Genomic DNA, 24,045 nt, shown 5'->3' with positions numbered 1-24,045 from the left:
CCTCTGATCACGACAGTCCTCAGACCTCAGACCTCGCATCAGCTGGCCTACACTTACCCTTACAGTAATCTGTGCGCCTACCCTTACACTAATCTGTGCGCCTACCCTTACAAGAATCTGTGCGGCTGCCTCAATGAGTCCGGCCGGCCCTCCTGGGTGCGGGCAGCACTGGCAGTCTGGTCTGGGGTAATAGAGGAAGGTGTGTGGCCGGGTCGGGGTCACGATCGGGGTCACGGTCACGAATTGAGACGAGACGATGAGGAAGATTGAGATATAAACTTGGGAGAAGGACCCCTCCTATGACTTTGGGACACTCACACTCAAACCTTTATCCGTCTCAACGCAAAGTGACAAGTGACAAGGTAACTAGAGTCAGACCTGACCTGACCTGACCAGACCTAAGCTGACCAGACCAGAGCAGACTCGATAAGCGTTGGGTCCCCCGTCTGAGATATCTCTCTTTGCCGACCAAACATCAACAACAACATGGGTTCCGTGTCGAATCGGCCTCAATACGATGCCATCATCGTCGGGGCCGGATTTGGAGGCCTGTACGCGCTGCACGAACTGCGCAAGCGCAACTTCAAGACGCTGGTGATCGACGAGGCGCCCGACATCGGCGGCGTGTGGTACTGGAACGTGTACCCCGGAGCACGCGTCGACACCAAGGTGCCGCTGTACGAATTCTCCAACAGCGAGCTCTGGAAGGACTGGGTGTGGAGCGAGAAGTACCCCGGGACACGGGAGATCCAGCGGTACTTCGAGCACGTCGAGTCGAAGCTGCACCTGAAGAAAGACGTGCTGTTCAACACGCGGGTGGTCGGGGCCGACTTTGACGACGCCAACAGCCAATGGAGCGTCAAGACTCTGGTCAAGAAGCAGCCCGTGCAAAAGCCCGGCGGCGAGGCTGAGGCGCAGGCTGCCACTGTCAGCCAGGACGGGCCGGAGCTGACGACGCGACATCTGATCCTGGCGACGGGGTTCGCGTCCAAGGCGTTCGTCCCCAACTTCCCGAACCTGGACAAGTTCGCCGGGCCGCACTTCCACACGTCGCGCTGGCCGCAAGGCGGCGTCGACTACGCCGGCAAGAAGGTCGGCATCGTGGGCAACGGGTCGAGCGGGCTGCAGGTGATCCAGGAGCTGGCGCCATCGGTGGGCCACCTGACGGTGTTCCAGCGCAACCCGACATACGCGCTGCCGATGCGGCAGCGACCATTGACGGTGGCGGAGCAGGACAAGGCGCGATACACGGCGCTGTACGAGCTGCGGCGCCACACGTTCGCGGGGCTGGACGCCGAGTTCAACGTGCAGCTGGACCCGACGCCCGAGGCGCGCCACGCCTTCTTCAGCAAGGTGTGGGACGACGGCGGGCTGGCCTACTGGCTCAGCAGCTACCAGGCCGTCATCATGAACAAAGAAGTCAACCGCGAGGCGTACGAGTTCTGGCGCAGCAAGGTGCTGCCGCGCATCAAGGACCCGGCCAAACAGGAGCTGCTGGCCCCGGCCAACCCGCCCTACTACTTCGGCACCAAGCGCGCCACGCTCGAGCAGCAGTACTACGAGGTGTACAACCGCGACAACGTCGACCTGGTCGACGCCAAGAACAACCCCATCGTCGACGTGCGGCCCGACGGCGTCGTCACCAAGGACGGCACCTTCATCGAGCTCGACGTTTTGGTGCTCGCCACCGGCTTCGACTCCGTCACCGGCGGCATCCTCAACATCGACCTGAAGGGCCGCAACGGCCAGTCGCTGCGGGAGAAGTGGAAGAAAGGCACCTGGACCAACTTGGGCCTGATGACCCACGGCTTCCCCAACCTGTTCTTCCTGTACGGGCCTCAGGGCCCCACCTCCTTCTGCAACGGTCCTACCTGTGCCGAAATCCAGGGCGACTGGATCGTCCAGACCCTCGAGTACCTCCGTCTGCATGACCACAAGGAACTCGACCCCTCCGCCGAGTCCGAGGCTGGCTGGAGGGCCCTGACTAATGCCATTGGCAACGCCACTTTGCTGCCCGAGACTGATTCCGAGTACATGGGCACCAATATCCCGGGGAAGCCTAAGGAGGTGCTGAACTATTTGGGTGGTTTGAACGACTATGTCAAGCGCATCAACACTACTGTTGCTCAAGGATATCCTGGGTTTGATAAGAACTAGTCTGTCTGTCCTAGTCCTAGTTACACAGGTACAGGTACAGATACATGCTGTGGAGTAAGGAAGGAAGAAATGTTTGAGAAATGTTTATGAAGAAATCTTGGATATTGCCTGACCATGGATTCCGTATATGTTGTTTTTCGTATATGTTGTCCTTCCACGCCTGAAGGTCAACCGGGACTGAGAATATCCCCTGCGGCCGCTGGACATGACTCCCAACCGGTGGTGACAAGACTTGATGGATTACACCCACGTACATGAGGATAGCTAGGACAGTGACGGAGCAGGGACATGAGGAGGGCTAGGACAGTGGCGGAGCAGGGACATGAGAATGGTTAGGACAGTGGTGGAGCAAAGGGCAGAGGACTGATTACTGAATACTGATTTAGAGCAATTCCAATTCAAGCGTCACCAGTATTTTATACGTCTGTACAGGAATCAAGCGTCACCTGGATTGATACCTTTGTACGGGTCATGTTACTGTGCTTCTGTTTCGTCTCCTTATCCTTCTCGTCCTTGGTGTCCTGCTTCTTCTCGTCATATTTTCCTCTTCTCGTCCTTGGTGCTCCCCTCCTTCTCATCCTGTTCTCCTCAATTGTCATACTGCGAAAGAAAAGCCAATGCATCGGCCTTCTCCCTCTTGACCGCCTGCAAGACCTTCTCACTCCGAGGCTCCACTCGGACTTTAAACGGCAACGGACTGACCAAGATACAGGAGTTGTAGGCATTCTCGTCCAGAGGAATGGTCTTGCCCGTGGCCGGATCCGTGGGTTCGTAGATGTTGAACGCCCACAAGAGCTTGGCTGTGATGCGCCACATGTTGCGTTCGGCCAGATGCACGCCAGGACAGATGCGACGGCCGGCGCCGTAGCCGTAGTGATGTAAACTGAGAACCGAGGTCAGCTAGGTAGGACTATATTAATGTGGAGATTGTAATGGCCAAACTTATCTCTCTTTTCATATTCCGGCGACGAAGCATACTCGTTGGCCAGCTTGGGGTGGTTGAGGAACCGGTCGGGATTGAACTGAACGTGGTCGGCGTACAGCTTCTCATCCTGATGCATCGCCCACACTGCGATGAAGATGGTACTGCCTTTGGGGATCAGGTATCCGTTATAGTAGTCGTCTAGAGTACAGTAAGGGTCAGTTCTGTTCAAGTCTTGTTCTTCATGCGCCTTCCTTCCTCTTTTGTAGGGGTGGAAAAGTGGACTGAATGCACCTTTTGTCACGCGATGTGGTAAAGCCGTACGTGCGCTGTCCATATACATGTCTGGTCAGTAAAGGTCTGGAGTGGAGTGCTAGTGATAAGACGGCTGACAGGATGAACGAAGGCGAGATGAGGAAGTAGGGGATGGGGTTGTGAGTGTGAGTGCAATTGTGAGTGAGTGTGAGTGTAATTGTGAGTGAGTACGAATCCAAGTCTGAATCCGAGTAGTATAGTAATGCGCGTGTGAGTGTGAGTGTGAGTGTGTGAGAGTATGGGTAGTATAAAGTGCATAGTTGGTCACATACGTTGGTCGCCATCTCAACCCCTCCTTGATGATACAGTTGATATAAGGCAATTTCTCAAAGTCATCAAAAGTGGGAGCCTTGTCCGGACCGCAGACGCGATCGATCTCCGCCTGAGCCTTGCGCTGCACTTCGGGATGTTTGGCCAGCGCCATGATGATGGTGAGCACCTGGTTCGCGGTGGTGTCGGCGCCGGCCTCGACCAGCTCGCCAAACAAGTTGTTGAAGGCAAATTCGGGATACGGCCAATTATCGCTCTCCTTCAGCTCGTCGAGCTTCTCGTCGATCAAGCAGTCACGCTTGTCGCCCTTCTGTCTCCGTGCGTCGACAATCTTCCGCGCGCGGGTCCAGAGATCCGCTCGCAGCTTCTTGACTTCGTCCATGCGCTTCCGCCACAGGCCCGGCATGTACCAGCACAGAGGGAACTCTTCGATGGGCGGGTTGGCCCCGGGTTCGAGCACTTCTCCCCACTAAGAGCCCGACGTCAGTCTCAGTCATAGCGATTGAGGAGGGGTTGGACAGTCTCAGTCATGGAGATTGAGGAGGGGTTGGTCAGTCTCAGTCATAGAGATTGAGGAAGCTTGCGAGCATGGAGATTGAGGACGGGTAGGGCGCAAGGAAAGGAAATCACAGCCCTGGCCTGGCCTGGCCTCGCCGGACTCAACCTGTGTGCGCAAGGAAAGGAAATCACAGCCTGACTCAACAGGACCTACCTTTTCCATCATGTGATAAAAGTCCTTGTACCAGAACGAATCCAGATCCCGGGCCCGATGTCCATACAGCAGAGAACACGCCACCGAGACGGGATACAGGCGCGCATAATCGAAGATGCGGTCGGGGTCTTCCAGCAGGTTGTTCATGAAGACGACGGATCTACAGGATTGACAGTTAGCAAAAGCCCTGATGGTTTTTTCTTTTTGGTTTCCGGTCCTGAAGGACTGCACAGATGGGCGGTGGGCGGTGCGCCATTCTTCTCATCCAAGCAATGTGCCTGGTCACCTGCAAGGCTGAAGAAGTTGCGCCTCCCCATCAAGCTTCTTCAGTACTCCCATCAATCCTTCTTCAGTACTTACTCGGCTTCCTGGACGCGGAAGTGATGCGTGTCCAGCTTCTGCGGACTGAAATGCCGCACGGCGATGGCGCGCTTGAGCTTCCACGACGGGCCCTGTTGCTCGAAGGAGAAGTGGTGGCCGTCGGTGACGTGCATGGCCACCGCGTTCTCCGGCCGGTCCGAATAGATGGCGCCCTTCTTGTCCAGCAGCTGCCCGACGATCTGGGGGTCGGAGATGACGACAATGGTCGAGTCCAGCACCTTGAGCGAGTATATCGGGCCATATTTCTGCACCCATTCTTGGAATCTGGGAGTGCACATGTTAGCGAGGGGTCCATACAGGTACATGGCTGACGCATAACACAGAACACAGAACACAGGAGCACAGGAGCGGCTGGGTCTGGTGTTGGTGTTGGTGTTGGTGTTGGTGTTGGGGAGTACCGATGTGTCCAAGCAGGCTTCATCGATACGTCCCAGCAGGCTTCGTTCCTTCACTTTCCACTTTCACTTACTTTAGTCCAATCCCCGTGGTCGGGATGAGATGTGCATTGCCCAAGACTGGAACCGTCGGCGGCCCCGGAGGCAGACGCGGGTCTCGGCGACCGATGCGCAACACGCGATACACGACGAAAAGCAACAACACTGCCAGCCCGGTGCTGGCGGCGGTTACGGTGGATGGCATGACGGCCGAAAGGGGGAGATAAAGACGGCCAGCAGAGACCAAGAAGAGAGCAGACAGCCAGCAAAGCAGAGCAGCAAAGCAGAAGGGAAAAGGGAAAGCAAAAGAGAACAAGCCTGGTCGATTGTCCCTTCTCTGTTTCGAGGAATAGGAATCACGAACCACCTTTGCAAAGTCAGATCGATCTGTATAGAGATCTACGAGACTTGCACCTTATACTACTTTACTTCGCTTCGGTCAGGAGGATACATCATAAATACTCCTAGCTCTAGCCCCGTGTCTGGAGAACCATCGGATACCCTGGAATGAGACTGTTTGGTCCAGTCCCAGTCCAGTCCCAGTCCAGCTCAGGTCTGTTCCCCGGACTGATATCATGTTCATGATCGTCAAATCCGGAGCAGTGCCACTGGGGCCACTGGGGTCATTGGGAATTGGGAGCATTGCCATTGGGGCCACTGGGGTCTCTGGGAATTGGGGGAGTGGGGATTGGTGCCTCAAGTTCCCAGGGTAATTCCATCCTTTGGAAGATCCAATGCCGTCGTGGCGGCGTCGATGGAGACCACAACTGCCGCGGTGGCAAGGGCGGTGTCTATGCTGCTCAGTGTGCTCCGGATCATATATGACAGGCTGGGGAGGAGGAAATTCATCCTATCCTATCCCAGACGAGATGGACAGATAGAGGGGGAATCCATCCTGTCCTATCCTAGACGACGTAGACAGGTAAAGGAGGGGAATTCATCCCATCATGGTCGAGATAGACAGCGAGACAGGGAGACAGGGCCAGAAGGCGTTGAAATAGGCTTATTTAACGGACGAGTTTTCGGCGTGAATATGAGTGGATGGAAGAACTATGAACCAACCGTCTATGGAGTAAGTTGCTTACCTATAGGTAGGTAGCTGTTAGGTATACGTGTCTCTAGGGCTGTGAGTATTAGTTGTGGCTAGTACCCTATCTTATGGTGGTGGGAGTGGTAGTGGTATTGGTACAGACTCGTACCCGTACTGTATACACTTATATAAGGTACTCGTATCCGTACTGTGTGGCTAGTACGGAATACCAGGTACCAGGTAAGTACCTAGGTAGTACGAAGTATCCGTACCTGGTAGTGTACCCATACCTAAGGTAGGTACCTAGAGTACCTAAGGTACGGAGTACAGTGTACGGATTACTAAGTAAGTTTGGAGGACCTCCCTAGTAGCCAGGTAATTAATTACAGGACCACAGCATGGGCGCACTCCGGTACAATTCAACTCCTTCATTCCTCCTCGGCATGACCTGTTTTTCTCCGTTGTCGCTGTCCATCTCCATCCCATCTCCATTCCATCTCCGCCGTTATTCCATTCCATTCCTATTCTCCCAGTCCCAGTCCTCCTGACCAAGCACTGGACTGGAGTGGCGGACTCGACTGGCTCCAAGGACCAGGACCAGGACTCAACACTCCAGGCTCAGGGTCATGTGCCCCGCCATAGAAACTAGAGACTAGAGACTCCAACTTACTGAACCCCATGGAGTCGGACATTGAGTTGAAACTGGAGTCGCTAGTTCGTAGTACTATCTCGGACTCCGTGCACGGTATCTGTACAGTGGCAATGCCATGCGAATGCCAATGCAACACCAGTCCGGGGCCTCGGGCATGGCCATGGCCTCTCTGACAAAGCGAAGATGTGTACGGATACGGACACTGTGCCATGCAGCGGGAGCTTTTCACCCGACATTGACATTGGCGTAATAGTAGTTACTGTAAGCGTCATAAAAGGAAAAGGACGCCGGACGCTCTACACTTACTTACTACACCTGCCACACCACTACACCTACTTGCCTTGCTTACCTTAACTGGCTATCTACTCCATAAACGATTTGGGGAATTCTCTCTTTGGTCTTCAAGTTCGCCTGCCTTTCCTATATCCGGCAAAATAACTGTGGCCGAGATAAATATCCCCGCACATAATATCAGCATCCAAGAAAAGGAAAGCTATCTGATCAGCCACACCGACGATCATCATGGTTGCTCCTCGGTTCTACGTTGTGGCTCGGGTCGTGGGTAGAGATGGCGCTTTGGCACCGGTACGTACAGTTGTTTGGTGCAGTCAATGTTCGAGGTTGTCTACTAGTCGGCTCTCAAGATCAAGAGTGTGGTTCAATATTCAAGATCAAGAGAGTGGTGTGCAGTCAACGTTCAAGATCAAGAGTGTGGTGTGCGGTTCAATATTCAAGTGTGGTGTGCAGACTGCAGTCCAACACTCAAGACAACCCCATCAGTTGAATGCTCAAGAGTGTGCCGTTCAATGCTCAAGACGAGATTTCCTCAGTTCAATGCTCAAGACTGTTACTAACTCACTGACTAGTGGAGAGACCGTCTCGCCGGACTCTGCGCCGTGTCCAAGACCGAACCCTACTCCGACTCCTACTACTGGGGCTACGACCTGGACGGCGAGCCCGACACGATCTGGGGCCTCGAAGGCTACTACCACCCGATCGGCTTCTTCATCGGCCACCTGTCGACCGACACGTTCAAGGAGGAGATGCGCAAGGTCGACGAGGACAAGCTGCTGCGCAACGTGCAAGGGCTCGGCAGCCCGGACTACGACCTGCACCACTACGACCTGGCGGGCGGGTTCGTCAAGCGGTCCGACGACAAGGACGCCGACGCCACCGACAGTTTCGTCGCCGTCGTGCATTTCTGGGCCGCCGCCCAGGGCAAGCGGAAGCAGTTGTTGGGTGTTTTGGCCGATGCCGCCGACGCCGTCAAGGATGCCGAGAAATCCCCCGCCATCACTGTCCAGAGTTTCGCCGTGTTGAAGGAGTTGAGTGATTTCACTTTGGCTACCGTTTATATCAGGTATGTTTACACCCAGCACCCAGCATTCAACACCCAACACCCAACACCAACACCCAGCACCCAGCACCCAGCACCCCACGAGCCTGCTATGCTGCTTGCGCCTAACCCTACCCTATCCTCCCTGCACCGAACATCATCGGACTGTTGTTGAGTCTGCCGCTGACAATCCCCCCTAGAACTCGAACCCAGGCAGATTGGGAAAAGTTCCAGGCCACCAAGATCTGGAAAGATCTGTTGGAGACGGTCAAGCCCATCACGGCCAAGCAGGAGGTTCACCGCTCCCAGTCCTTCATCGGTCACATCGGCCAGGAGGCGCCTGCGAACCCTTAGAACACGGACACATAAATTTATATACTTATAGACAGCAGGATAGACAGCTGAAGAGACAGACAGCTGAATAGACAGCTGAATAGACAGCTGAATAGACAGCTGAATAGACAGCTGAATAGATAGCTGAATAGATAGCTGAATAGATCGGACATTAGATTGGCATCTCAATTGATCACCCGCGCACGAAACAAGTGAAACAAGTCAAGTGGTAGCAATGTAGAACCTCAGCATGATCTATTCATTCCATTTTACGTATGTGGCAATGCCCTTTATCTGTCCGTGTCCATGCCTATGCTCTCTTCTCCTTTATCTACCTAGTCATTCTTTCCTCATTGCTCATGGTAAACCTCGTTGATCAGGGTACCAATGCCCTGGGTGTAGACCCGGATGTCGTCACCGTGCTTCAGGATAATCCTGGGTTTCCGGACCATGCCAATCCCGGGGCCTGTTCCGGTCATGATGACCGTACCTCGCTCCAGCGTGGTACCTTGCGAGAGGAAGGCAATGGTCTGGGGAATGTTGAAGATCATCTCCCTGTAAGTCCGTTAGCGTACGGCCTACCTCCGAGGGCGGCGGGCGGACAAACCTTGTGTTCGAATCCTGCACCACTTCGCCGTTGTAAATCGCCTTGATGTCCAACTGGTGCGGGTCGGGGATGGCCTCAGGTGAGACCAACACGGGCCCAATCGGTGCTGAACCGTCCAAGCCTGCAGTTTGTGTTAGTTGATCCAAGAATATCTCATCAGATGGCTGGTTTGGTTCGGTCCATACCCTTGCCGAAGCACCATTGGCTGTTCTTCAACTGCTGTGCTCTGGCACTGACATCATTGCTCGAGGTGTAGCCCAGCACGTAGTTGTAGGCCTCGGACTCGGGAATGTCACGACCGTCCTTAGAAATGACCACGGTCAATTCAGCCTCGTAGTCGGCGGTGTCGTCCTGCGCGATCTTGGGGAGGTTGATCTTGGCGGGGAAGGGTCCAGCAAGAGCGGTGCGGGGCTTGATGAACAGCACAGGCACGTCGGGGATGGGCATGTTGGCCTCCTTCGCATGGTCGCGGTAGTTGAGCCCCAGGCAGCGGATGATGGGTGTTTGCTCGATGCTCAAAGGCGAGAGGAGCTGGAAAGAGATGGCGGGTTAGCACTCCCGCTCCGCAACACTCAATTCAACACTCAGCACTCACTTGCTTGACGGTCAGGGTCTGGTTGGTCACCACGCCGTCGAAGACGGAACCCGACACCACTTTGGCGTCAATCTCTTTGCCTTCAAAGGTCGCCAGCCCAACATCGGGGAACTTCTTTGCGTCGATCTGGCCCAGATGGATCTGGCCGTCTTCCTTCGCAATGAAGCGGATCAAGTGAGTCCAGCGACGGGAGGCCATGGTCAATGTGTGGTTGGGTTGGGTTGGTAAAGAGAGATGAGTATGACAGGACAGAGAGAATGGAATTCAATCAACAGAACAGGAACAGGAACAGAAAATCTAAAGGAGAAAAGCAGAAGGAGAGGCCCTGGCGGGTTTGCCCACGCCCTTGGCCTTGGGAAGGAGGAATTAATGGCAGCGGCAGCTACAGTGCGAGCTGCCCGCGATCCAGGGTCCCGTGTTCCCGTGTTCCTCTCATGTCCCATGTCCCACAACTTGTGGTGTCGGACGGAGTCTCACCGAGCTCCCCATCGGTACCTATTCCGGAGCAAGCCCCAACTCCCAACCCCCGAGCTGCTCTGCCATCCAGTGCTTGCCTGCATAATTCCTCGTCTCTACCATCGTGCCCCAGCTGGAGCTGGAGGGGTCGCTCAAGATGGGCCGCCGCGAAGGGTTCGGAATTTGGATGGGAGTGGTTAATTGGTTGATGGGTTGTCGGACCAACTTCGCGCAAACTTCAGAACTGGCCTTTGGGGCCCTGCCGAAAGACGCTTTGTCTGCGGGGGCTGACGACAGAAGAGTATGAGGATGGAGGGGCAGTTACTAGTAGTGAGGCGGAGGGGCAGGCGAGAGTCTGCCTGCGCCCTGAGAATCTTGCGGGAGAACATGGGTTTGGGCGGCCGAGGCAAAATGCGACCGGCACAGTACACAGTACTGTACACAGTACACTGTACTCAGTACCTACTCGGTGTCAAGCAAGCAAGCTCAAGCTGGACTATACCTATACAGACCGACCCTGCATCTTGATACTCTACTGTACCATGATCGAGTGGGCGCAACAGGAGTCGAAGAGTCGTGTCCCAGCCTGACCCTCGCTCCAATGTCCAGGCACACCGGTGAGAAGTACAGAGTACAGTACATACCAGCACATTCTCTCCCGAGGGGTGCCCATCAACGATCAACGCTCAACGCTCCTTTTGCTCGATGGAGTACAGAGTACAGGCAGAGCCCTCAACACTCTATATCATTACCAGGTACCAGTACCTACCTACAGAGTACAAGTATTGGTACTGTCCTTGGTAGGCACCATGTGAACTATGAGGGCGCAGGCTCAGGCGCAGGCTCAGGCGCACACAGACTCAATCGCGGGGCACTTTGTTCTACTCACCTGCATTTATTATTATTGGCCTTGGCAGACCTGGCACCCGCCTGGTGCACCTGAGGCTGCTGCTTTAAGGTACACTGCAGTGGCACTCCAGTCCCTTCGCCGCCACACTCAAGCTCAGGCTCCTAGGCTGCATTTTAGGCTAAATGCCTGCCCTACATTCCAGACTCTCCTCCGGTGGTCAATCGATCATACCCTCTCCTCAACGCCGTCATGATGACAACGCTGCTCGCATTACCCACAATGGAAGCCGGTCCGCCCAACTTCTCACCATGTCTTCATGGTCGAGATACTTGTATCGCAATTTGCTTACCATCTTTCTACTCACAATATATGACCCTCACGTCCCTACTAACCCGTCATTGACATTCCTCAGTCTGTGATTGTGTGCTGCGCGGTTCTGACCCAGATCAAACTCGCCCACCATGACTACCGCGACGAAGACGAGGGTAGGTTTCTCTGGTCTCGGGGCAGGACTCACGACGCGGTGACTGACTTTGCGCCGCAGGAAAATAATTCCTTCGTTCTTCGCGGAGTCAAAGATGTCCAGTTCGAAGAGCGCCCCGTCCCGAAGCTCACCAATCCCTACGACGTCCTCCTCCAAGTCAATTTCACCGGCATCTGCGGATCCGACGTCCACTACTGGCAGCATGGTCGGATCGGGCATTTCGTGGTCAATGATCCCATGGTCCTTGGCCATGAGTCCGCCGGCACTGTCGTCGAGGTCGGATCACATGTCAAGACTCTGAAAAAGGGCGATCGAGTGGCCATGGAGCCAGGCGTCCCCTGCCGGCGCTGTGTGCGGTGTAAAGAAGGCAAATACAATTTGTGCTTTGATATGGCCTTTGCCGCCACCCCGCCCTACGACGGGACCCTGGCCAAATACTATCTGCTCCCAGAGGACTTTTGCTACAAGCTGCCGGACAACATGACCTTGGAGGAAGGCGCTTTGATGGAGCCTCTCGCCGTCGCCGTGCATATCACCAAACAAGCCGGGGTGAAGCAAGGTGACACGGCAGTCGTATTCGGCGCCGGGCCCGTCGGACTCTTGTGCTGCGCGGTCGCCCACACGTTGGGGGCCAAAAAGGTCATTGCTGTGGACATCAACAAAGAGCGGCTCGAGTTTGCGAAATCCTTTGCGGCCACGGCCTCGTTTGAGCCGGCCAAGGTGTCGGCCGCCGAGAATGCCCAGCGTCTCAAGGACGAAAACGACCTCGGCCAGGGTGCTGATGTAGCCATCGACGCGAGCGGCGCGGAACCGAGTGTGCAGACCGCCATCCACGTGCTGCGCATGGGCGGCCGGTATGTTCAAGGTGGAATGGGGCGAGATGAGATCACATTCCCCATCATGGCCGCCTGCACCAAGGAGCTCACCGTCAAGGGCAGTTTCCGCTACGGGTCGGGTGACTACCAGATGGCGGTGGACCTGGCCAGTAGTGGTCAGGTGGATGTGAAGAAGTTGATTACCCGGAAAGTCAGTTTCGAGAATGCCGAGCAGGCGTTTGAGGACGTGAAGGCTGGAAAGGCAATCAAGGTCTTGATTGAGGGGCCTCGGTGAAATTGAACCAGCAAGAAAAAAGTAAAAAATGACATAGCAGTCACCACCCCATGGAGTCAAGATCATGATCCTTGCTCTGTCCCACCCAGGTAGGGTATTACAAGCCGTTGTGTCACCTGGTGCAATTGTGAATTCCTCCTTTGCGAAGGGGCGTCTCTTGTTTCATCCGTCGGGTCTTTACATGACTGCCCTACCCCAGCCCAGCACCGCTGCAACATGTCAATTTCATTCGGTTGACATTGAAGAGAAGGACGTGGAGTTTGTGTCAGGCACCACACCTGAAAGACACCACGTTTCGACCAGGAACTAGTGATGAATCTCTGCCCTCCAGAAAGGGAATTCGACCACTGTGACGCAATCCCTTCCATCCATCCTCCCAGTGTCATTGAATGGCCGTCTCTGAACAAGAGGTATAAGTAGCTGCCCCTCCCGCCCTGTTTGCTTTTTCTCTTCCCATTTTCATGCGGTGCTTTGCGTGTTGTGCTTTGCGTGTCGTGGCAGCAAACGCCCTCTGGGTCTAGGGCTTCAAGTATCCCTGCTGTTTCGCTCTGTTGATTCCTTGATCACTCTCCGGTCCTCCCTCCCGTTCCCTTTTCAGATATATATATATACATACGTACGCACTTGGTTGAGATCTTTGCCATCCCGTCCAGTCAAGGAAAAGTCGTCATGAGCCTGGATGACACACCAGCCCATCGCTCGTCGAACTGGAACTGGAACTGGCTATGCATGACGTATGCAGTGGCAAGAAGAGATTCCACGGACTCTGCCCAACCCTGTCGAGAGTGCATGGCACCGGCATCATCACCCACCCAAGAGCTCACATGCTCTCGCCTTAGTCAGAGGTATTTGAGATGCCTGGTCGGTTTTCTCCTACTCCTACAGCAGCAAGCGTCTCACTGTCAAGACTGCTCACGCTAAACAGAATCCTTGGAGCACAGGAACCGTCTCCCGCATGATCTTCTTGATATGGGTTGCGCCTTCGAGACCGCCTTCCGCATGATCTTCTTGATATGGTTTGCACCGTTCGAGACCGCCAGCAAGGCCGACCGGCTGAAGCGCACACTCGCGTCCGAAGAGTACAGCCAGCTGGCGAATGAATTCAACCTTAGCTCTCGAGCCGGACTGCGTCCCATGCCACATTTGACCAGAAGGCGAGGAGAGCCAGGTCTAAGTGGATGGAGATCTCAATGGCTATTCTTCAAATTATCGGGGCCCACAATGTCAAATCCGAACGAGAGTATAGGAACCGAGGAATTCGAATGTCCCCAGGAATGGTGTGAAAAAGCTTTGAACAACAAAGCTAGTCTGGCCGCACATGTGTGGCGGAAACACACCGTATATCGTCTCCTTAGCACACGCTGGTCCCTCATGGCAGGAGTTGCTAGGCGCAGCGACTGAGCGCTCTGGACTTCTCTCTGCTCCCCCTTGCCCTGGAATCGACATTTCCGGCCTGGGGCTGGTCTCTAGCACTGGGCTTGGCCGTCTTCGCTGGTGTGAACCGGTTCTGTTCGAAGGGCCCGTCTGCATATTGACGATGCCGCCACCCGGAAACTACCATCCACTCTCGGCCGGACTGCACCGTCACTGTCATGCCGCTACGTTAGCGGAACTTTTTACAACTTTTGATGTTGAGCACTCTCCTCCCTTCGGCCCCTTCGAACAGAACGGAGTGTCTCTCTCCTCATTAGCCTTGGTCTCTTTCTCCATGACAGATCGCGCCTGTCGACATTCCAGCAGGGATGATGATGGGATCCGGCTACTTGGCACACGGCACATTCTTCTGGGACAAATAAACACTTGGCCCATCTTCTCTCACTTCATTTGAGTCGTGCGCATTACGCGGATTATTGGTCGACTGTACTCCCCCGGCTGCGAGGAGTCGATTCGCATGCGAGAGGTCTGAAAACCCGTCGAAAGAGACCCTCAGGCGCGTCCTGACGTTGAAGACGTGGATCGTCGCCTCCGAAGTCTACCCCAAAGATCTCAAGGCAGACAAGGTTCGTTTTTTCCGACCTCCCTCCAGATTATTTCTGACCTTGGCTCTTAGCAAGAGGGTGTAGCGACTTCCTGCGGCATCCACCGCAAGAACTACGTCCAGGTTCGTTTTTCTCGACTCGCCCCTCGAAAAAGGCTAACGCAACTTAGTTCTTCCAGATGCTGACTTCCAAGGCCAAGACGAAGAATTAGAAGGTATGTTCGATTTATCCGGCCCGCGACTCGAAAATATCTAACCGTGTCTCTAGTTCTCCGTCGACGAGGCCGTCCAGCGTCTGACCGACAACGGGTGGAAATTTCCCCTCTAAACCGGTCCCACACGAGACCATACCCGTCTTTGTTAAGACGACCCTCGTTTTGTTTTACTACCATCAATGCTAGGGTGTGATCGTTTTTTTCCTGGGCCTAATAGGGGCAAGCATGGGCGTGCTCGTTTTTATCGAGCCTAGGTCAAGTTCCCCGTCGAAGAGGCTATCAAGCTACTGACTGACAATGGCTACAAATTTCCACTCTGAACTGGTCAAAAACGAGGCCACATCCGCTTTTGTCGAGTCGATTCGCATGCGAGAAGTGCGAAAACATGTCGAAAAAGACCGTCAGGCCGGCATCATACTTGATCCCAGTATCCATATACTTGAGAAGGTATTCATCGTGAGAAAGGTCGCTCAGTATACTTGGGAAGGTATTCACCGAGAGACAGGTCGATGGCTTGGACACGCGGGTCGTACACACCATCACAGACCTCGCCAAAATGGATTCCAATGCGATGACACAGGTCGTTATGAGCTTGGATGAGGTGCCCAAAAAACCGGGAGAGGTTTTGAAGAAACAACTTCGGGAGAGGATTTGAAGAAACAACTTCGGGAACTCATACTGATGCTTGCAGACACGCGGGTCGTACACACCATCATACTCATGCTTGCGGATAGACTCAAACATTCTCCGGATGTTCGAGTCCAGCCTGGCCAGACATGAGGCGAAGATCCACGTCTTCAACGTCAGGACAATCCGTCTAGAGGCCGACCTGCTCTACCCCGACTGCAGACAACTTCCCACTTGATGTACGCCGACTTCAGACAACGTTTCCACCTTATGGACGCCACTAACGAGTTGACGTCGGACCAAAAGAAAGAAGAAAGAATCCTCCCTGCTTCGTTAGTCGTCGCAGCGGGTCGTCCGGCTGTGTGCCTGGAGTCTCGACCGGTTGCTCTTGATTGGCAGCCTAAAAGCATGAGCTTCCACCCGCTCTTGTCTCTGCCGCGCAACGCGTGATTGGCAACGATGCGCGATTGTCGCCGGCGGACGTCAATTTCCAACGCCAGAAGACTCCGTCGGGTCAAACTCAAACGGGTCAAACTCAAACGGGTCAAACTCAAACGTTGGAGACTCAACAGGGGCTTATATATATATGCACGGTTTACTTTTTGCACTCACTTGCAAGAGAAACCTGCCAACATCGAAGTAAAGAGAAGAATCCTCGTTGACGTCCTTTTCGGGCCCGTACAATTTCCTCTTCGGGTTTTCGGCCGAGATGCAGATGGTCAACGCAGATGGTTTATCTATCGTCAGTCTTACTTGGAACCGACAAGATCATGCCATTCATTGTTTGGGACAATTGACAAACCGACATCAAGGATCTCAAGGATTCTGCACTCGACAGCAAGATCGACAAGGGATCTGAGTTCTCTTCCAGCAAGTAAACGTTACGATAGGACCAAACGGGGCTTCGATGCGAGCCAATACCTCCATCCAGCAGAAGCTGGTAGAACTGTAGATAGAGTTCTGTTCTGACCTGGCTTGTCTCGACTTCGGAGACGATAGACGGTTGAAATTCCCGTGCTTTGCGAAAACTCTTCCCTTCATATGTGACTGTTTGCGAACGCTGTCTCCAAGTCACAGGATTCCCGTGCCATGCGGGCCGGGGACACGAATACTAACAGGGTCGGCAATGCAATATCCAGCACAAGAATACCAACAAGGTCGGCAGTTCGTCCAATATACAGCATGGCGGCATGGAAATCACGGGCAAAAGAGTCGAAATACCGATTACCGCTCCCTACAACTGCTACAAATTCCAATGACCCTCCAGGAGATCGATCTTACCCGCTGCTTGGGAATGCTCAAGGAGAACGGTGAGATTCGGGTGGAACTCGGGCATGGCTCACCCAGCTCCCGGGGCCCCCTCTGCATACGAACCCAAACCATGGCAGGTGATGAGCGCCGCGTGGATGGGCGACATGGAGGATTCGCCAATGCGTGGCGGGATTCTCGGCAGTGATTGCGGATTAGGGAAGACGTCCACGATCTTCCAGCATCTGATGCAGAACTCAAAACCAAGAGAAATTCCAGATTCCGCCCTCATCACCGAGGGAGAACGAGGAACGTTCTTTCGAACTATCCAGCGAATATTTCGCCATGGCAGCAGCAAGCTATGGCACAGCCACCGACCATTCGGTCGCGACCGAAGCGGATATATATAGTTTGCCAGAAAGCAAGACTGGTCCGCAGAATGCCGGATGGCGCCTGACCAAAGCTTAGACAAGACGTCGATGACGCCAGTCGAGAGCTACTCGAGTCCATGCATTTTGCAGCAGGTATATCTGACAGATGGCAATGCCAACATGCCTCGAGAGCTGCTCGAGTCTATCTATTTCACGGCAGTCATACCTGACAGATAGCAATGTCAACATGGCGTCGCGGTCCCGCTGATAACGGACCACCGCGTACGATGTGTCTTTGGTGCAGAGGACGAGAGATCGAGGTATCGTTCAGCTTTTCATCGGCCGCCGAATTTTCCAGTTTATTGGAGAAATCCCTATATCGGTCGGCAACCCTACCGGATACTGCTGAAGGTAATGCACAATTGCGAGAAATGTACCGACAGTACAAAGGAGGGGAATCATTCGATAACGACATGACTCGGAGCGGTGGCCGGCCAGATGACTCAGAGATGCAGTCAACGATCAAGTTCAAAGAACTCCCTACAGAAGCCAGGGAACGTGCCCCCAAGGATGCAATTATCGTTTACACAAGTGCCTAGCCTTGCGCTATAACCGAAACTCTATACACCGTGCAGCAAAATCGTCGAGTTGGTATTTCCCCGCGACCCGGTATGAGGATGTCAGGATGGAGGATTGTCAGAAAAACTGTCCAGAAGACCGGGAGTTTGAACACTCAACGACCGTCCTTACACAATCCAGCACCAAGTCGACAGCTGTCGATGTCATGCCTATTTCCCGTAACAATATCTCATCTTCATGATCTGATCTATCTCCATGATCTGGTCATCATGGCGATTGGCGTCGACAATTTTCGGTCTTACGTTCACAAGCCACCCCGTGCACTTCTCACAGGGCCTCACAAGGAGCGTGGTCTTCGTGTTTTCATTACTTTTGAACGATGACAACACACAACGTCTACTTAAACCGGTACTTCGACACGATGGCCCTCCCATCGGTGTTTCTCGACGCCAATGGCATATCCGACAGATAGCAATGCCAACATGGCGCCGCGGTCCGGCTGATGATGGACCACAGCGTCTATCAAGACGCCTAGGCGAGGCGAACATTGGCTGCGCCCAAGCAGAGACGGCCGTTGATCGACTAAAGAACTTCCAGGACGCCAGGAAGCCAACCGCCTCAGACAAGTGAAAGGCAAGGATACTTCTAGAGCAATACTTCGCCGACAATACCGAGGTCGCCGTCCGCGCTGAACTTGGCCGTCTCGCAAGGGGTGGAAAGGTAGGTCTTATCGTAATCCCACTACTAATCTTGTCGAAATTACTAACTTGTTTTTTAGAAGGTGAGCTTTTTCGACCTACAGCAACCGGACCCCTACGGTATTATGGAATTTCTTGCCGAGGCAATTGCCAAAAGTCTCAATGAGACATTGCTATGGACCACCTGCTCCCAGAACAAGACTGAACGATATGCAAGTTTTCAGGCACGACACAAAGGTAAGCTGAATAGATATGTACGATAGCTGGACGGCCAAGCGGAGCAGACATTGACACAGCGTGACTAACCGGCCAATATCAGACATCGACTGAGCCGGACGTCCCTCTGATTCCAAGGCCAACCCCATGGCTCAGAGTTCCTCGCCACTTGGGCGCAAGGCTATGACGAGGAACGGCGTTACCCACGACCAATGGGATGCAGAGACTATCTTGGATGACTCGATCACATGCACACATCTACAATCTTCGCAAACACGGCCCTGATGTGGTTGCGAGATGTGAACCTGGACTGGACGGTATGCTATTCCCCATCCTCCTTAAACCACGACACAGGACCATTCCTCAGTCTGATTGATCAAAAGTCATTCTCCCTCTATCATACACCCTGATGTCGTTACTTCTGAACATAGTTTGTTGCATCAAATCTTCTATGACTGAAGCCTCGGCACGATGCTGATCCGGAGACTTCGTCAAAGACAGGCTCGGTCCTCCACAACTGACGTCGAAAAGGCGGAGATTTGGCGTCGGCTCATCGACCCTGAGTATGACACCATGTTCGGTCATCGTCACCAACAGGAGAAGTTCGGCGCTCGGACTGAACATCCAGGGTGCCTGCCAACAGAATCTGATTCTAGAAATGCTTCACAACATACGACACGTTGCCACGCCAGCAGCCTTAGTGAAATATTGGGCATCTGTCATTGCCACTACCTGACTGAAGAGACACCGAAGCCTGAATCCCGACCCCTATGTCGGGCGAATCACCAGGCCCAGCAAGGGGTGGATGGGAATTCCGTGGCAAGACGACTATCCCCGTCAGCAAGCCGTCTACGCGCTGGGCAATCGGCTATTTGTTGTTTGCTCCGGGCATCAAACCTAACAATCTGGGCACACCGGCTGCTATAAAGCAAGAGGAGTTCCTCCAGTATAACGGTCCTAGTGATGATACCAGGCTTTCCATCTTGCCAATGTCAATGTCAATGTCAGGGGTTCGGCATTGTTGAGACACACACAGAGTGAGTCTCATACGGCTCGCAGCCTGTTTTCACACTAACCGTGTCAGAGCCCCGAAAGCAGATTCTTGTTTTACAAGTAAGTCTTATACGACTCGTACAGTGGTCTCATACTAACCGTGTTAGTATCGACCGCTACTATGATGCCGCCAATAGGAGGCCCTCCGGACAAGCCTCCCGACCCGCCGCGGTAAGGCTCGGGAGCTCCTGGAGATGGCTGACCAGGTCGCTGGTGGGGATCCGGAGGTGGAAGACGACGATGTCGCGCTCGCGGACGAGCTGCACCGGGACTTGCAGGTAGAAGTGGAGGAGTCCACATAGTCAAGCGAATGCCGTGCTGAATGCCCAAATATCCAGGGACCTTGCAGCATGATCCTCATGCTTGAGAGGCAGACAACAACAACGGTGACTCCCTGTTGCCAGACAACCGCCACCAACTTGGAAAGGTACTGCATTACGGATGCCTTAGAAAGGTACTTCATTCCGGATGCAAAGATCCCCAACCAGAGAGGACCGCGACCCGACTGCACATTTGACGATAAGATTGACCAACAACACGAGCGAGAAACGACTACCATGTCATTCACTCGAGGGGGAAAGGGGAATCATCGTTTCTTCGATCACAGAGCCTGCCTCTACGACACGTCCTCAACCATATGTTCTCATCCCGTCAACACTGCCTCCCACCATGACCCATCAACCCATTGACGCTGTGACACTGAGTCCAAATACGATTCTGGTACGCTGTCCTCCACATCATTTTATCCGCTATACCTTTTGTCATTGCACATCGACTCAGGGACACCAATCCTGACCGTCTCAGAAATGGCATCTACCCCTGTCACCAATCGGCTCGAGCACATCAATGATGAAGCAGCAGAGCTATCAAAAAAAAGCCGTCGCACCAGCCACATCAGATATATCGGGCATACCAATATATATATATATATATAAGATACCAGTTGAGGCAACTGAAGCTTCCTATCACGTATCTCAGTTGCAACATGACCAGTTGACACTATGGCTCCATGAAAAGGCTTCAAAGGCATTTACGGAGCAGGCCAGAATGATTACAATGCGAAATGCTGACCTGGTCCATTCGTCCCACATCTACAAAGTATATGCCTGTACTGTCTATGACCGGAAGAAGACGGCGTTACTGCCAACCGATTTCAAGAGCTTTTTGGCCATCGATGTAAATGCTCGCATACCTTGTTTTGCACTCTACGCAACGAACGAGGTAGAGGTTCAACGTCTCACAGCCATGCTGTACGCGATACTGGATGAACGACACGATGACGAGGGCTATCCTGGTGGTATCTTTCGGTTGGACAGTGGCAGCGAGAGGGGAATGTGGCTGGAAATACCACATACCGATAAGAGAAAAGTCTTTCGGCAGCATATCTGGCTCGGCCTCGTCTTCCTTCAGTCCATTCTTCTGCTAGCTCAGTCTCGATCTCTTCGCCAATACAATCATCGCCCTCGACAGGAGCAGCAGAAAGCACCTTAATTGACTGCCCTCCTTGACGCTCAGCTGACGCGTAAGGACGTCTTGCGCGTCTACATCGACACAGCTATGATCTTGCAATTGTCCGCGTCATGGCCTGGAGAGTATCTTGGTAGGAGGCGTTCTTGTTATCTCGAAAAAGGAGACTGGCGATTACTCACGCCTTCTCATCAATGTTATGACCTGGAGAATATCTTGGTATGAGGCGTCATTTCGGGTATATGGTGGGCACGATCAACGATCCTCGGTGCGCAACGTGTTTAGATGTCATCGCACCATCTTCGAAGCGAGAGCCCGTGTTCCCTGATTGTGTGTCCGTGCAGACATTGGACCGCAATGGCAAAGGATACCTGCTGGCAGGCAAATGCACTAGTTTCTTCTTGCGCGGGCAGTCGTGCTCCCTTGCTGCCAACCGTGCAATATACAATCCGGACGCCACGGAACACGCGCCGACAACCCCTCAACCCGCTTCGACCAGGAGATCGAAGCATCTATTGGCACCTTCTCCGCCTGATGCGGATGATCGACGGAAGAGAGCAAAGGTTGTCACAGTCGATCCTGACAACCACGTACAAGGGTTGTACACCTCGGATGAAAGTAGAGGATTTTTATATCTAAAAAGCAGACGGGCGATTACTCGACGCCATCTCATCCGTGTTATGACCTGGAGCATATCTTGCTGCGAGGCGTCATTGTTATGCGGAACATGATTCGGGAAACAAGCACACAGCTACCACGCGGCGATGCTAAACGGGCTCTAAAAACATACCGGAGACAGGTCAACGCCATCTCTTGCAGATCGTTGGCGTATTGTGGTGGAGCCACCTTCATCACACATCAGCTCTGCACGGTTTCTCCTGGGCCCCGTTTGACTGGGACTGGTCGGACGAGACTCCTTGCACGTCATCTCATACTACGGCAGCATCTTGGTGGACACTGACCAGTTTCTCGAAGTCAGAGGAGGATCAATAGTCAACCAAACCAGAGTGTCGAACACTGGTGCTGACGGGGATCTTTGTCCAACATCGATGGCATGCTATCTATCGGCTGGTGTGCCTTGTCTGCTGGATCACTCATGCATTTGTTGCTAAAGAGACCCCATCCTCAAGGAGAGGACTCTAGCTATATTCGGTGGGAAAGGCCGCGACCAAGATTGGGCTGATCGTTTCAGGAATGTCAAGGCACTGTGTTTCTTTCCAACCAAAAAGAAGGCCAGCTTCCAGTTGTTCTTGAGCCCAACTACTTGGTACAGACTCGGAATGAGTGATGAGGAGTATCCTGGCATGCTACAGCATCACATCGCCAAATATATCAGATGATATACCATGCCATTGACGTCGGCCACAAGAAGTGTGCGTGTGTCCGCGTGCCTGGGGGCCATGGCAATGGCAAACGCGAATTCTCTTGGACCACAGCCCGACACTGAATGTATAGCACAGTGCCATCACACTCTCAGTGATCCTCTGGCTTGGGATGGGTTCGATTCTTGAGCCTACCACTCCTTCCAATTTTGGGAAACAACGCTCGAGACGTACGGTACTTCGCCCGTTGGAATTCGTGGGCGATCGAGATTCGACTTCGTCCTCCACAGTTACGCCATGTTGGCGTACATGATCGGAGAGATCAACCATCCTCCATCCCCAGTATGCAATTTGCAAAGACGTGATCTCGGCAGTCTCACGACGAGAGCCAGTCTCCCTAGAGTGTGTCTCGGTGTTGGCGACGGGAGGTCGCCGCTTTCCTTTAGCAAGGAAGTTGCAGCAGCTATTTCCTGCGCGGTCAGAATCAAGGGAACCCAACCGGTATTCGTCGGGTGATCAGCAAGATCATGACAGCATATGGTAATGCGCATATCCAGCCTTGCCAGCCTGGAGCAAGCGACTGGACGGGCCAAGTAATCAACATGACCCCAATCCAAATCCTCCGCCCGGCTTCTTTGTGGTAAACACCAACCAACTGTCCGCGTGGAGGGCGGAGGAACTGGACCGCTCCGACCATTCGACATCCTCATCACCCAACAGTTATGCTACCCCCGCTCGTTGTCTGTAACGAGAATCATCTTCAATCCTGATCAGACCGAATGAGCTATACATCCTGGTGGTGGTCGATTACTTTAGTCGATATATCTTTGGATGTCCGGTACAGGCTGCAGTTTCCGCTAGTCCACAGACGACCCCTCAACAGACATAGTCTCGTCGTCTGAAGCAGAACCTTGCAGTGGAAATCAGCCAAGTTTCCCTGAACCTAAGCAACCACTTCTCGCGCCCTACACAGTCACCGCGAGCTCGAAGGGGAATAAGACCGATGAAGGAATCAACTATCCGGCCTGCAGCTACTATACGCCTGACAACATCACTGCCGGCTCGATATGGGTCCCGCCGGATCAAACTCTCGACACGTTTGTTCCAGAGCTTGGGACGGCAATACCAAAGGGCCATAAAGGCGACGACACGATGAACGCCGGCACCGGACAGGGTTGAGACAATCAAGAGGCGACGGACAACAAGCCATCGGTCGATTCGACTGACAACACGGACCTTCTCGAGCTGCGATGAAGCATTGCGCTATGCTGATAGGTGACCTTAAAAGAAGCAAACCATTTGGCTTCCTGCCTTGCGGAATTCTGACGGAAAGCCAATCTAAATCCGGCTCGAATGGATGAGATATTCCCCCAACCTTTACCGTCGATATATTTAAAAAGCAGCGATTTTCCATGGGAGCAAGCGACCGAAACTCTCTAACCACTGCATTCCTGAGAGGCTTCTTCCTTCTGCACTTTTCTTCTTCTATACAGGGAGGACAACCCACTCTTGTCGAATCGGCGCTTGTCTCAAGCTGGCTCAGCGGCCATGGGCCCTGCTTTATATATATTCTATTTTCTTCACAATATGCCTGGTTCCCCTTATCGACCCGATTGCGGAAAAGAGC

General features: G+C 53.5%; 5 protein-coding genes across 5 annotated transcripts; 3 read left to right on the top strand and 2 right to left on the bottom strand.

The window, feature by feature from the left end:
- Positions 1-486: 486 nt before the first annotated feature.
- A1O3_04522 (uncharacterized protein) lies at positions 487-2,157 on the top strand (the record flags this gene model as incomplete). The annotated part of the gene is made up of 2 exons (XM_007734651.1): positions 487-870; positions 937-2,157. The coding sequence occupies 2 exons, from the start codon at positions 487-489 to the stop codon at positions 2,155-2,157; spliced, it is 1,605 nt and encodes a 534-aa protein (XP_007732841.1).
- Positions 2,158-2,745: 588 nt separating this feature from the next.
- On the bottom strand, positions 2,746-5,396 carry A1O3_04521 (uncharacterized protein; the record flags this gene model as incomplete). The annotated part of the gene is made up of 7 exons (XM_007734650.1): positions 2,746-3,040; positions 3,100-3,280; positions 3,374-3,408; positions 3,667-4,133; positions 4,377-4,536; positions 4,737-5,021; positions 5,227-5,396. 7 exons carry the CDS (start codon positions 5,394-5,396, stop codon positions 2,746-2,748), a joined length of 1,593 nt encoding a protein of 530 aa, XP_007732840.1.
- Positions 5,397-7,395: 1,999 nt separating this feature from the next.
- On the top strand, positions 7,396-8,563 carry A1O3_04520 (uncharacterized protein; the record flags this gene model as incomplete). Its single annotated transcript, XM_007734649.1, has 3 exons — positions 7,396-7,458; positions 7,740-8,233; positions 8,410-8,563. 3 exons carry the CDS (start codon positions 7,396-7,398, stop codon positions 8,561-8,563), a joined length of 711 nt encoding a protein of 236 aa, XP_007732839.1.
- A 329-nt stretch (positions 8,564-8,892) lies between these two features.
- On the bottom strand, positions 8,893-9,942 carry A1O3_04519 (uncharacterized protein; the record flags this gene model as incomplete). Its single annotated transcript, XM_007734648.1, has 4 exons — positions 8,893-9,097; positions 9,150-9,270; positions 9,335-9,680; positions 9,745-9,942. 4 exons carry the CDS (start codon positions 9,940-9,942, stop codon positions 8,893-8,895), a joined length of 870 nt encoding a protein of 289 aa, XP_007732838.1.
- Positions 9,943-11,511: 1,569 nt separating this feature from the next.
- A1O3_04518 (D-xylulose reductase A) lies at positions 11,512-12,644 on the top strand (the record flags this gene model as incomplete). Its single annotated transcript, XM_007734647.1, has 2 exons — positions 11,512-11,535; positions 11,595-12,644. The coding sequence occupies 2 exons, from the start codon at positions 11,512-11,514 to the stop codon at positions 12,642-12,644; spliced, it is 1,074 nt and encodes a 357-aa protein (XP_007732837.1).
- Between the last annotated feature and the right edge of the window lie 11,401 nt (positions 12,645-24,045).

This window comes from Capronia epimyces (assembly GCF_000585565.1).
Source record: "Capronia epimyces CBS 606.96 chromosome Unknown aczIQ-supercont1.3, whole genome shotgun sequence".
NCBI lineage: Eukaryota > Fungi > Ascomycota > Eurotiomycetes > Chaetothyriales > Herpotrichiellaceae > Capronia > Capronia epimyces.
Note: the sequence above shows the minus strand (reverse complement) of the source record. Positions and strands in the feature narration are given on the sequence as shown.